The sequence below is a fragment of the Toxorhynchites rutilus genome, chromosome 2 (genome assembly GCF_029784135.1).
Source record: "Toxorhynchites rutilus septentrionalis strain SRP chromosome 2, ASM2978413v1, whole genome shotgun sequence".
In the NCBI taxonomy this organism is placed as follows: Eukaryota; Metazoa; Arthropoda; class Insecta; order Diptera; family Culicidae; genus Toxorhynchites; species Toxorhynchites rutilus.
Genome location: NC_073745.1, coordinates 133,293,006 through 133,306,448, shown reverse-complemented (window position 1 = coordinate 133,306,448; position 13,443 = coordinate 133,293,006). Strand labels below are relative to the sequence as shown.

The 13,443-nt window shown below is 42.8% G+C and overlaps 2 protein-coding genes across 2 annotated transcripts in view; both read left to right on the top strand.

Annotated features, from left to right (window-relative positions):
* Positions 1 to 325: 325 nt before the first annotated feature.
* Positions 326 to 3,249, top strand: LOC129768327 (ribonucleases P/MRP protein subunit POP1). Its single transcript, XM_055769898.1, has 2 exons — positions 326 to 439; positions 494 to 3,249. The coding sequence occupies exon 2, from the start codon at positions 496 to 498 to the stop codon at positions 2,968 to 2,970; it is 2,475 nt and encodes an 824-aa protein (XP_055625873.1). The 5' UTR covers positions 326 to 439; positions 494 to 495; the 3' UTR covers positions 2,971 to 3,249.
* Positions 3,250 to 12,538: 9,289 nt separating this feature from the next.
* The window catches only part of LOC129768332 (uncharacterized), a 48,551-nt gene continuing 47,646 nt past the window's right edge, over positions 12,539 to 13,443 (top strand). Inside the window, exon 1 of the mRNA XM_055769906.1 lies at positions 12,539 to 12,858. Within this exon, the coding sequence (XP_055625881.1) occupies positions 12,567 to 12,858 (292 nt within the window). The 5' untranslated portion in view covers positions 12,539 to 12,566. The remainder of the gene's footprint in view (positions 12,859 to 13,443) is intronic.

The following is a 13,443-nucleotide window of genomic DNA, read 5'->3' as shown; positions in this document are numbered from 1 at the left end:
TTACGGATCGGATGCAAGCAAACCTACTTACCAAGGTCAAACTGTATTTAGTCTCTATTCCACAATCCGAGAGTCTACGTGTAAATAACAACAATATGGAAACATATCTAGAAAACGCAAAATACGACACCCAGCGGGATCAGCCTATGCTACAATGCTTTGAATTTTGTAACTAAAATGGCATAAATAAGACCTCAGTGTAGAAAGAAAATTGCACCACCTTATCTTCAACTTCATTCAGAAAGTGAAACAAAAACAGAGCGACAAAAAGTAAACAAAGGCGACGTTTGTATACAGTATGTTGTTTTTGTTTTGTTATTGTGGACATGAATGGCATTTCAAAAGCAACCAGCACGTGTTCAGCAGCTACGGAAGCTGAAGTGGGCATTTTTATTTATACTTGATATCGCATAGTTAGTTATTCCATTATTTTTATTCGGTAAGTACATGATCAATCGAGACTGTATAATTTTTATAATCTTCCCCATTGTAGAAATGGCATCGAAATCGTTGCAATATGATGCCGCGGTTGGTGGAACTGTTAAGCTTCCAGAGGAAATTGACTCGGTGGAATTCAATGAAGAAAGACTCACCGAGATGAAAACATTGCTCCGCAATATAGCTAGCACCGAAAAGCAAACCAAACTTATGCACCAGTCGCTTCCCCTTCACATGCGACGTCGAGCTATGACGTACAACCCGAAAAGATTACCTCGGAAGTTCCGTTCCATACATCTGGCACAGTTTAGCAAAAGTGGACTACCGGAGAAAAAGAAAAGACCATCAAGAAAGTATCGTCGAAAAACGGCAAATCTCTTGAAGGAATATGAACGCCGTAAAAGAACCAACGTTTGGCTGGAAACGCACATTTGGCACGCCAAGCGTTTTCATATGACAGCGAAATGGGGCTACAAAATACCCTACACACCCACGAGGAAGGTTTACAGGGCATGTTACCGTGCGACAGCCAAGCACTGCCTTCTGCAGGATACATCCTACATGGGATGTATTGAAATTTGTGGTCCCGACGAAACGCTGAAAAACGGATTGAGTCGTCTTTGCAGCCAGGAAATAGGATTAACAATTACTGCCAAAGCATTTCTCGGGGGAAGAAGATCCGGAAACGTGCACCTTTACGAAAAAGATAGATATCCTTTTGATTGCATCGGTAAAATCAGATTTTTGTGGAGGGCCCAGGATGCTGGTAGCGATGGAAGGACTTTATGGATTTTTGCCCATCCGGTGTTCTATAAAAAGCTTATTCAAGAGTTTATAGGTTTGTTCGGTTTGAAAAATGTCCACCGGCATGATAATGCAATGGAAGTGAACGCATCGAGTGAGTCTAAAATCAAAGAAATTACAACAAGCCCCGGAACCGTGAGAATCCCGCAATATGTGAACAAAGTGTCAGGGGTTACGATTAAAGAGTTGAAGGATGCGCTTAACTATTTTCGGTTAGCTGGACCACTTTCCCATGTCATATTAGGTAAGGCGCTAAAAACATACAAACCATCAGATAACATAAGACTGAAACATTGGTACACAAATTGGTCAGAAGATTTAGCACGTAAAAAAGTAATCAAGGAGCAACTTTGTTTTTGGGATAATGCGAGGAATTTAACATCCACCGTAGAGTTTACTCCAGGTCTTGTGATTGGGTTGGTTATAGCGGATCCTCGTCTCAATCGACCTAAAAAACGAACCAAAGCTTTACCGGGGACTATTATGACACCACAATGTTTGCCTGAAAACACAATTCATACTGCCTTTTCTCCTCTATGGGATCATTCAATACGGGATCGTATCTTCCATGAGATGCAATCAACTCACGAACTGAATCTCCTTCGAGCCAAGGAATGCCTGGTTCCTGGTGAAAAATGTGCCTTCGAAGATTATGTTCAACCAATTCCAGTGTTGCTTATACAGAATCCCGGCTCTCAGGATGCGGAATACAAACGGCTCGGATATGGCAGCGGTTGGGATTTGATTGTTCCTGCCGGATATGGTCTCGCAGTATGGCAAACTCTTATCATGTGGGGGGCAAAGCCAGCTGGTTTGAAAGAATTCGACATGCAAGCCCTCGAGACTGGTGTGGATCTGAACACAGTACCGGACACGGTTCTAGGAAAAAGCGAAGCGGATGTAGAGTACGAAAAATGTTGGAATAAATATTTTTCCAGGCCGAACAATCGTCGAGTCAACTATAAAAAATATGCAATCGCATCACCGTTTAGGTGTCCATGGGGTCAGCTAGTATCTGAGTGGGTAGCTGCAGCTAACCCTCCAAAATATTACGTTCTACGCGATCAAGAAGCTCTGGGTAAGATTCAACTTTCACTCCAGCGCAAGTTCAACATCAAATCAGCAAAGTTGTCTGCCGAAGCATTGATACCATTGTTTCTGACTATGAAATCACGTGGAAATCCTGGGGATAACTCTATCATCTGTCTACCTTTACGACACGACTTTCGGAAGAACAAGCAGCAGGGCGCAAGCCATGACAACAGTCCGGTGTATACGGAGCCGCTTCGCAAGGATCCGTGTCAGAAGGAACGGCATTTGCTTCGTAGCAGTCACCTGAGGCTGTTGAAGCGTCTACGTAATCGTCGTATTCGCGAAAAAAAAGCTCGGCAGCGAAAGAATCCTGGCACATTAATCCGAATAGCAAGACCACAAAATCAAACACTCATCCGGGAACAACTAGTCAAAATACGCGAACTGTGGTTACCAGCCAAGCCCTCATCCGTGAGGAATCAATGTAGCAGAGAATGCTTCGGTTATGTTACTCGATCTAGTTTCAGCCTGTCGGAAGGGAAAGTTACGGCGCTTGGTTACGTGACGGCGAAGGGTCTGGAAAAATTATTTAAAATATGTATCAAGGGGACGTTTAAGGTGTTGGTCCGAGGGACAAAATCAAGGTGTTACCGGTTTGCCACTATCAAAGTCAGGGTGGAACAGACCCCATTTTGAGTAACGCAGAAATAGCATTTAAAAATAAATAATATCTTGTTAATGTTTAGGTTTTCAGCATTTGTTTTAAGATTTAGCTATTTGTGTTCCTTTATTTAGCGTTAAATACAAAACAAAAAAATAGGTACAGACAGCGAGGCTACCCCGATATCATGGTAAATTAAACATTAGTTCAGCCGTATCGAAAGTACTGTCTGTATTCCGAAAGCCGTCGCCTTTTTTTCTATACCAGTCTTTCGATTGATCTACAACAGACAGCCGCACAGTGAGGATGTCATGCGACATGTCACGAAATAGTTTTAACGTTGATAACTATTTTTAATGCGAACGGATTGTGATGATTTACGTTCCAATCGGAAATCCTGAAATATTGCCGGACATGCTTCCCATTACGAACTCCCAACCTGTAAATGGTATAAATTTGAAACATTCCCATTTTCGCATAAATTTGTTCTGTGCATTTCTGTGCTGTCATAATGGGCATCTAATGTATTAGCGGGATTCAATTTTTATATATATCACTGCGAATCAGGCGCGCCTAGATTGCTCACTCGTAATACAAATGCAGCGTTCTTTCCACGAACACTGTGGAGAGAGTAAGTATTGCAATTCAAGCTCTGCCTTTTTTCAAATTAATTGATTATAAATAAACCATTCGCGACCTCGATTACGCAGTCCCTCGCGTATCTGCATATGATTGTATTTCAAGGATTATTTAGCCAATCTCAAGCGGTGAGGACTAAGATGAAATACTCATTCGTCGACGGATAATTCTGGAACAAGTTCAAGGTAAATAATTTTGGTTTGTTCAGTCGAAAATGTTATCATGGTTCGTTAACTTTTTTTAATGCTCTAATTCAGCCGACCTATGTCTATCAGGTATTCGAATGTTTCAAAAAAAATAAATGAAATTGTCCTTTTCATGAATTACAGTAGTTTCATAGTATATTTTCACGGATTCACATGTCGGATTCAATCACCAGATGATTATTTGGTACGTAATAATCATTTCGGTCTGATTTTCTGGATTATAACACTTACAAATATTGTAAACATGATGCTTGTACACTATTTGTATCAGATTTACATAGCTAAACCATGTAATTAACGCATTTAAATGACCAATTCGGATCATGAGTTGTCAGATTGACAAATGTTGTTTTATTCTTCGGCAACCGCTTGGCGCGCTGCAGTTTGCAGCAAACTATGATCATAATTTCTCTTTGAGGCAAATCGTTAAAAACATTAAAATTTGAATAATTTCAACGCCTTATGGTAGTATTAGCAACTATATTCTTGGCGCTTTTCAACAAACCTAAACGTTTTTGGTGTTAAGCTTCATCCCGTTCTTAGATAGGCCCGAGCGTAGCCATTCGGTGATCCAATCAGGGAAGCCAAGGTATTTAAATTTAGCAATTGTCAAATTCAGAGGTACATTGCCCAGCGCCTTAGAGAAGGCTTAGTATATCGCATCAATTTGGTGTCGGTCGTTTCTCTATATTCAAACACAGGAAACTCACTTAGTACATCAGGTTGGTAGTTGCGGATCGCTTCTTTACAAAACCATGCTGGAGCTCCGATATCAATGGTCGGGAAGCGGCATACAGAGCATCGTTAACCAAATGCTCGAACACTTTCGAGAGAAAATCGTAGTAATCGAGACCAGGGGTGACATTGCGCATTTCGAAACGAGTGATTTTTGTTCGTTTCGACCATTTTGACATGCCTTTGACCAGCTTTGATTACGAACCCAAAAATTATACATTTCTTTACGAGACAAATTTTGCTCTAAATCTAGTACACCGAAAATATGAACTTGAAAAATATACATAATACTAAAACCATTTCGAATTTTCTCGAAACGAGTTACTCTTTTCGAAATGCGCAATGCCACCCCAGCTTCCAGGCATCGGAAAATCAGTCAATGGCATCAGCAGTGAATCGGCACATTCCCTCGAAAACAGTGGCGGTACATCGTTCGTGCCGGGCCCTTTCGAAACTTCCAACTTACTCAGGGCTACCGAGATTTCGTTTCGGCTCAAAACTATTAGCGTAAGATAATATTAGCGTGCAGAATTTGAATTTGAATATCCATGCGCAGCAGGCGCTGACTTTAAACCTAGAAATAAAATTTTCATTAGTAACTGTGTTCTCAACTAAAGCAGTAGTTTGTTCTTCGGCTCTGTCCGAGAGGTTATGGGCCCAGCGGAAAACTGAAGAAAGTTCGAGAATAGTGAAGAAAAAATGTCGACTGGAGGTAGTAACTCAGGAGGAAGCGGAAGCGGCGAACCAGCACCGGTACCAGCAGCAGCTCAAGTTCAAAATTTGTCAACCCTACCGTCCATAGAACGCTTGACTGGTCGCGACAATTGGGCTACTTGGAAATTTGCGGTGGAAACATTTTTGGAGCTTGAGGATCTGTGGGATGCGGTGAAGCCTATAGCGAATGCTGATGGAACTTTCCCAGCCGTCGACCAACGGAAGGATAGGAAAGCGCGTGCGAAAATCATCCTTCTACTTGATCCGATCAACTACGTTCACGTGAAGGACGCAAGAACGGCACGTGAGTGTTGGGCGAAGCTGGAAGCATCGTTTGAAGACACCGGTTTGACCCGGCGAATAGGACTCCTGCGAAAGCTCATCACCACAACGATGGCCGCATGCGATTCTGTGGACCAGTACGTCACCCAGATCATTTCCACCGCCCACCAGCTTCGAGGCGTTGGATTTGATATCTCTGAGGAATGGATCGGAACGTTGCTGTTAGCAGGTCTACCGGACGAGTACAAACCCATGATAATGGCATTGGAAAGCTTTGGGACTGCGATTACAGGGGACAGCATCAAAACGAAATTGCTACAAGAAGTGCAAACGCAAACCGACCGAACCGCATTTTTTGGGAAAAGGACACCTCAACCGAGGAAGAAGCAAAGCGCAGCCGAAAGCAGGTCAGCAGAGCAGCCCAAGGGACCCAAATGCAAGCGGTGCAAGAAGTTTGGCCACATCGCCCGAGAATGCCCAGCAAATCAACGAGGATCAGCGTTTAGTGCCGTGTTATCGACTAACAACGGTGCGGATGACAAAGCTTGGTATTTTGATTCAGGAGCGTCGGATCATTTCACCAACAACCGAAAACTTCTGGTGAACACGAGGGATGCACGCAGTGTAGTTATAGCAGCAGACAAAGTGACGATGAATATCGTTGCGAATGGCCTGGTCAAGCTAGATGCGAAGTGTACTCCCGAAAACCCACCGATAGAAGTCAACGGCGTGAAATTCATCCCCGAAATGTCCAACAACCTTCTTTCGGTAAGTCAAATCGTTCGCCGTGGACACGTGGTGCAATTTTCTCTAACCGGAGTCAAGGTGATCGACCCATCGGGCGTCGTCATAGCAACGGGTTGCCATGACATCGAGAAAGGGCTGTTTCGGTTCGAAGCGAAAAAGACTATAGCAACGTCACTGGCATGCACATCAAGCAATATCGACACGTGGCACAGGAGAATGGGTCACCTGAATGTAGGCAGCCTGAAGCAGCTGAAAGGTGGTCTAGCTTCTGGTATACAGTTCGATGAAACGACTTGTGGAAATTGTGTCGTCTGTGCGATGGGAAAACAGTCCCGTCTACCTTTTCCTAAGGAGGGACATCGTGCAGGTCAAGTGCTGGAGGTCGTCCATTCAGACATTTGCGGTCCGATGGAGGAGACATCGTTGGGCGGAAGTCGATACTACGTGTCCTTCACCGACGATAAGACGAGACGAATTTCCATTTATTTTCTGGAGACCAAGTCCGAAGCCGAGGTGCTGCGAGCGTTCATCCACTACCACAGTCTAGCAGAGCGGCAAACCGGATGCAAATTGAAAATTCTTCGGACAGACAATGGTAAGGAATACACCAATAAGTCTTTCTAGAACCGGCTGAGAGTATTGGGCATCCGGCACCAGACGTCAACGGAGTATACCCCGGAGCAAAACGGTCTGGCCGAGCGAGTTAATCGCACCATCGTCGAGCGGGCTCGATGCATATTGTTTGAAGCGAAGCTACCGAAGGCATTCTGGGCCGAAGCGGTAGCAGCTGCAACGTACTTGGTCAACCGTTCCCCGACCAAAGGGCACAAGCAAACACCGGAGGAGGCTTAGAGTGGCCGTAAGCCGGATTTGTCACACATCCGTGTGATTGGTGCCAAGGTGATGGCACACATTCCCAAGCAAAAACGGCGCAAATGGGATGCCAAGTCCAAGGAATCGATTCTCGTGGGTTTCGATGAAGATACCAAGGCATACCGCTTGTATGATACCGCCACAAAGAAGGTTTTCAAGAGTCGGGATGTCGTCTTCATTAGTGAACCGTCCCACGAACCATCCGATACCGTTTCAGCTCCAGTGAGGAAGCCAACGCAGGTGCGTACATTCGGGTCCTTGGATTTCGAAGAAGCACAAGCAGATGTCGTCGATGTCATCGAAGCACACCCATCTGAGGAAGAAAAAGAAGAGGAGCAGTCAGATGATGATTCGGACGATTCGGTGGCATCCAACTACTACTCGCAAGTCGAAACCAGCGAAAGTGATGTTTCTGACGGTGACGTGACAATCATTGCGCTCCCCCCGCGACAATCTTTACAACCACCCGAGTCACAGGTGTTGAGGCGCAGCGGAAGGGAGCGCGCATTACCAGGCAAGTACCTTGATTATTATATTCCGAGCAAAGGCCTACCGTCCTACCAATTTTCAGGCCAGCGCAACGTTCAGCCAACGGTTGGTTCGTCGTTTGGATCGGCATCGGCTACCGCATCGGAGCAGCAACGTATGAAGAAGGGCAACTGTCTCGCTAGCCTCACCGCTAGTGACCCCCGTAGTTTCAAGGAGGCGTTACAATTCGCAGACGCCGAACTTTGGAAAGCTGCAATGATCGAAGAATATCAAGCGTTAATGAGGAACAACACATGGGAGCTCGTCGATCTACCCCCCGGTGAGCGTGCAATTGGTTGCAAGTGGCTGTTTAAAACCAAGGAGGACGAAAAGGGCAACATCGTGCGGCACAAGGCCAGGATCGTGGAGCAAGGCTTCACCCAGAAGTTTGGTGTCGATTACGACGAAGTTTTCGCACCTTTGGCGAAGCAAGTCACGTTTCGCACGTTGCTAACCGTCGCTGCCCGGAAGAATCTGACTGTGAAGCACGTGGATATCAAGACGGCGTATCTTAACGGAGAGCTGGATGAAGTCATCTATATGCGCCAACCCGATGGTTTCCATACCGGAAATGAGGGTACCGTATGTCGCTTGAGGAGGAGCCTATACGGACTCAAACAGTCAGCGCGAGTATGGAACAAGAAGGTGGATTTTTTCTTCAAGGCCATAGGGTTTATCCAGTCGAAGGCAGATCCATGCCTATACATCCGGAAGAAAGGAAGAGCATTCACGTACATCCTAATCTACGTGGATGATATGGTCATCGTCGCGCAGTCAGAGGAAAAGTTCCGCTCCATCTTGGGATACCTAGAGCAACAGTTCGCCGTTACCAACCTGGGAGATCTTCATCATTTCTTGGGTATGGAGGTAGAACGTGGACAGAATGGCTTCAAATTGAACCAACAGGCTTACATCAACAAGTTAGTCAAGAGGTTCAGCTTGGAAAATGCCAAACCGTCGAAGGCTCCCATCGATCCAGGCTATTTGCAGCTGAAGGAGGAGGAGCATGACCAGCTACCGAATAACCACCAATTCATTAGCCTTATTGGAGGATTGCTTTACGTGGCACTGCACACTCGTCCGGATATTGCAGTAAGCACGACGATCCTGGCGCAGAAATCCAGTTGCCCCAACCAACAAGACTGGAATGAAGCTAAGCGAGTGCTGCGATATCTAGCAACAAGCAGTCACCTCAAGCTGGCACTGGGATGCAACAGCGATGGCTTGTCGCTATACGCTGACGCGGATTGGGCAGGATCTGGGCATTTGATCATGTTCGGAGGAGGCCTGATCCAGTGGGGTTCCAGAAAGCAGTCGTGTGTAGCCCTCAGCACAACTGAAGCCGAATTGGTTGCACTTGCAGAGGGATGCCAAGAGCTTATCTTGACGAAGCGATTGATGGATGAAATCGGCGAGTCTTCAACCCAGCCAATTCCAGTATACGAAGACAACCAGAGCTGCATCAAGGTAATCGAAAGCGACCGCTTGGAGCGAAGAACGAAACACATTGAAACGAAATTCTTTTTCGTTCGCGATCTCCATCAGCAACAGCTAATCAACCTGCAGTACTGCCCTTCGGAATCGATGTTAGCTGACATGTTGACGAAGACACTGCAACGAGTCCGTTTGGAGGATTTACGAAGCCAAATGGGAGTAATTCAAGATTAGCACGAGGAGGAGTATTAGCGTGAGATAATATTAGCGTGCAGAATTTGAATTTTAATATCCATGCGCAGCAGGCGCTGACTTTAAACCTAGAAATAAAATTTTCATTAGTAACTGTGTTCTCAACCAAAGCAGTAGTTTGTTCTTCGGCTCTATCCGAGAAAAACTGGAAGCGGACAACTCAGATTATACGCAGGGTCGCACTCTGCTGCAAACCTTCGATGTAGCTACGAAAAGCTACGTACTTGTAGTTTGTGTACTTTGTTTCTAAAGACTGCTAGTTAGTACGTGTTTCGGCAGTTCTAGCTTCAAAATATCTCTTACGGGCTTTACGAACGATGTTAACTCAGGTGTCCACCAGGGTTGTCGGAAGAAATAATGTCTACATCTTCTACGCGGAACATATCGCTCCAGAATGTTGTACAACTTCTCATAAAATATACGTACCGTTTCATTCGTGTCCTATCAGCGGAATAACGTTTGCATTAAAAAAATGGGCTTTTTTCGTCAATGAGAACGACTGTCATGTTACCGTCAATGGAGAGCACTATCGCGACATGTTGGACAACAATTTTTGGCCAGAATTGGAAGATCTTAACATCAATGACATGTCGTTTCAACAAGACGGTGCCGCTTACCACACAGCGCATGTTTCAGTGGATTTATTGAAAGGTCACTTTGGTAAAAAAAAAATGCCGAAATGTGAAATGTGTAGCTGAGTAGTGGAAAATTGGGTAAAGTAATTTGTATAATTTCGGTGCATTCTAGAATAATAACCGAAGAGATGAATGGGGACATTGAATAAAATGATTTCGTAGTCCTACGTCAACAAACTATACTGAGGTTTCTTGACGCAAAAATGTTCTTTTTTATTGTTTGATTGAGAGGCTTCAGCCTTTTGGGATAGTTTACCTTTTTATCAACGACAGTGGGCGTTGACGCAAGGTTTTTTTAGAAGCAAATCATCATTTCACATAAAATGGTTACAAAAAATTGGACTTGGAATGACACAAAAACTAAACACATATGAAAACATTTTCAAAGCATAATTTGATAAAATTGCTTGCTGGCCCAGATGGCAAGGATGTCCTCTGGCCAAGGCCCTAGGCCAGTGGAGATGGAACCGTGCCGTTAGGTGGCTCGCACATCGGAGCAATAAGCAACCAGCAAACAGTAACATGCAAAAAGCAATATTATCGCCAATGGGCATTTTTGTTGACCTCGCCCTCTGACGCAATACCGGTTGAAAAGCAACTCTATCGCTCATAATTTGCCAAGTTTCGTTCATTAAGCTTATTGCTCCGGTGTGCGAGCAGTATTAAAGATACCAAAATGTTCTCATTCCCCTTCATCTCGTACACTCCCGCTGATTTCATAGAGGTTTCGCAGATCATCGTACTTAAAGCAATCACTATAACAGGTGTACATTTGTGTATTTAGTATTTGGCATTTCTTGTAAATAGTCTGTGAAGTATTATTTATTTGTAATTTTTTTTTGTTTTAAATTTTTTTTTTGTAAAATTATTTGTTCATTTATTCACCCTTTTTGGTGCATTTATTTATTTATTTCTTCATTTGTGGAATTATTATGTTAATATTTAAATGTTGTTCCGTGCATGATTCAATTTTTTCATTCGCACTTGCCTAACTAATTTTTTATCGGGAAATTGCCCACAACGATTATCATAAGTTGCATGGAATCGTTGTGTTGTTGTACGCAACACAGCATCCAAGAGCGAGACAAAGCTCATGTTCTGGCACACCAATACATGCTAAGAGCGAGTAGCTTAAGCGACGCTCTAAGTGGGTCACTCATGCGGTAGTTTGAGGAAATTCATGGTTCAAAAAGAACACTATTCGTTTCGGCAAATATTGTTCCCCTGGAGAAAAAGACTGATTGTTTCGAGGAAAATTGAATACCATTGTTCGTCCACTTTGTTCCAATCAGTGGAAGAGGCAGTAGTGCGATTTTTGAAATCACGTCGCGGTGTGTTTTAGAAAGTAAATTTTGTGTTAAACGATTTTTTCAAATTTGTTAATCATTGTACGTTTTTGATAGGGAAAATTAACGACAGGATTTCAATTATTAAGGAATTCGTTAAGTGTTTGTGCTTGTGCAGAAATCTCCATCAGGTAAATTGCCCATGTTTGTAATGGAGACGTAAACGACAAAATGAACAAAATCGACTTTTTCGCCGTTTTGGATACTACGTAATGTAATACGTTTGCTCAACATGCAAACAAACATTTTTTGTTCGAAAACATTTGAGCAATTTTGAAAAAACGTTTCCGAAAAATCACTCAGTTCCATACCGCTTTAATACATCGTTCGAAAATCAACAATTATCAGTGTTATGTGCCATAAGCTAAATCTACATTTGAATCACATCCTTGTAGAGTCCACATATGCCTATCGCGATAGTGTCTTATTACTTAGTGTTTCTTAATAGATGAATATAAGAAACCATTAAAACACTGCTCATATCATTACTATTTTCTGTATACAATGAACAAAGAGAAGCAATTGTGTTTTTTAATGTTATAATTACCTAAATTTCTGCATTTGAATCTTCAAGTAGATAATGAAACAATCAGATCAGTAGTAAAATTAAAATGATATTGGTTCTTAGCATTACAATTCCTCGGATTCAACATCGAATTATTTCACATATTCAGCATTTACTCATACCGTTGGTGTAACTCGCTCCACCATCTTTATGCGATTGATCGTGATATCGGTAAATCATGTTGCTAAAATTACCAACATTGCAGATTGCCTTTACAAATTCAATTAAATGAAAAAACATGAACCTGCTGTTCTTATCATATCCCATAGTATTCAGGAAAAAGTACTATTCTAGACTCTCAACAAATCCAGAGCACCTTTTCTAAACATTTCACTAAATTTCTTTCAAACCTTTTTGATTTTATTCGATAACAACTGAAACTACCGACGGAGACATTTTGACTATTATCGAAAATGTAAATACTAACGCTACAGACAGAGCAACCTGATGATTACGTCTAGCTATGCGAACAAATGTTCATCGAAACGATTGACTGTCCGCATATATAGACGTAAGCGTTTCCCAAATGGAAAAAACATATGTTTCAATCCGCAAAATCTTCTAGGTCCTCTTTTTGCCGATAATATCCTTCGACTGGACAGATTATTTCATTCGAAATTTGCATGGTTAAGCTTGTAGGCAAAAAAACAACAAAATTGCGTTTTCCCAACACTAATGGTGTTGCTTATTACGTCTCCTATGCAAACGTGGGCAGTAAAGTTAAGCTTTTTTATGGTTGAGCAAAAACTTATTGCATCGAACAGCCGTTCGACGGCGGTTTATGTGGGACTATTTATTCTGGAACAGGCACTTCCTTCGTGGCTCGGCACATCGCAAAGGACACCGGACGCACTGCTGACCCCACGATCTGGCATCGAAGTTCCCGACGAGGACTATTTCCGTCGGAAGGGAGTGCTAGGTCACACAGCACTCCAACCAGAGCTAGTAGAGAAAGTTGTATCAAATCGTGAGTACCCAACCCTTCATAATACATGCGGATGTGGGTGGGTATTTCAAATGAATAAAAAAGATCACGATAATAAAATCGACTACACTTGATCCATGGAGACGCACGTGTCACAGTGGGGATAATTTAGAATAGGGATATGATTCTATATACAGTCAATCGCCAAATTGAGTGTACAAATGCTGCTTGACGATACTTACCATCTATTTGGTATAAAATATTTTGAATACATTGATTCTTTTGATGCATATTAATTACTCGCACATTTAACTAGCTGTATGTGCAATGAAATTCCGCGAAAAGTTTTCTGCAAATGGTTTATTCCTAAAAATTGAAAACAATCTCTATCCTAGGCATCGCAAAATTGAATGTACATCTTAAATTTCTCTGAACAAATTAGCCTTGTAAGTAAGATATTTGGGAATTACCGTACTTTTTTTCATCAGTGATTGGTGTCAACACTTAACCACTGCTTGGGCAGTGTTGGTTTTTGTTTTTTATTGATGTTTGAAAAAGTTTTTATCAAAATGGCAAGATAGAGGAAAGGAATAGATATTATTACACTTACAATGATAATAAGTATAA

What these genes read in the sequence shown, in the direction of transcription:
- LOC129768327 (XM_055769898.1), top strand. Translation starts at nt 496, where the DNA reads ATGGCATCGAAATCGTTGCAATATGATGCCGCGGTTGGTGGAACTGTT.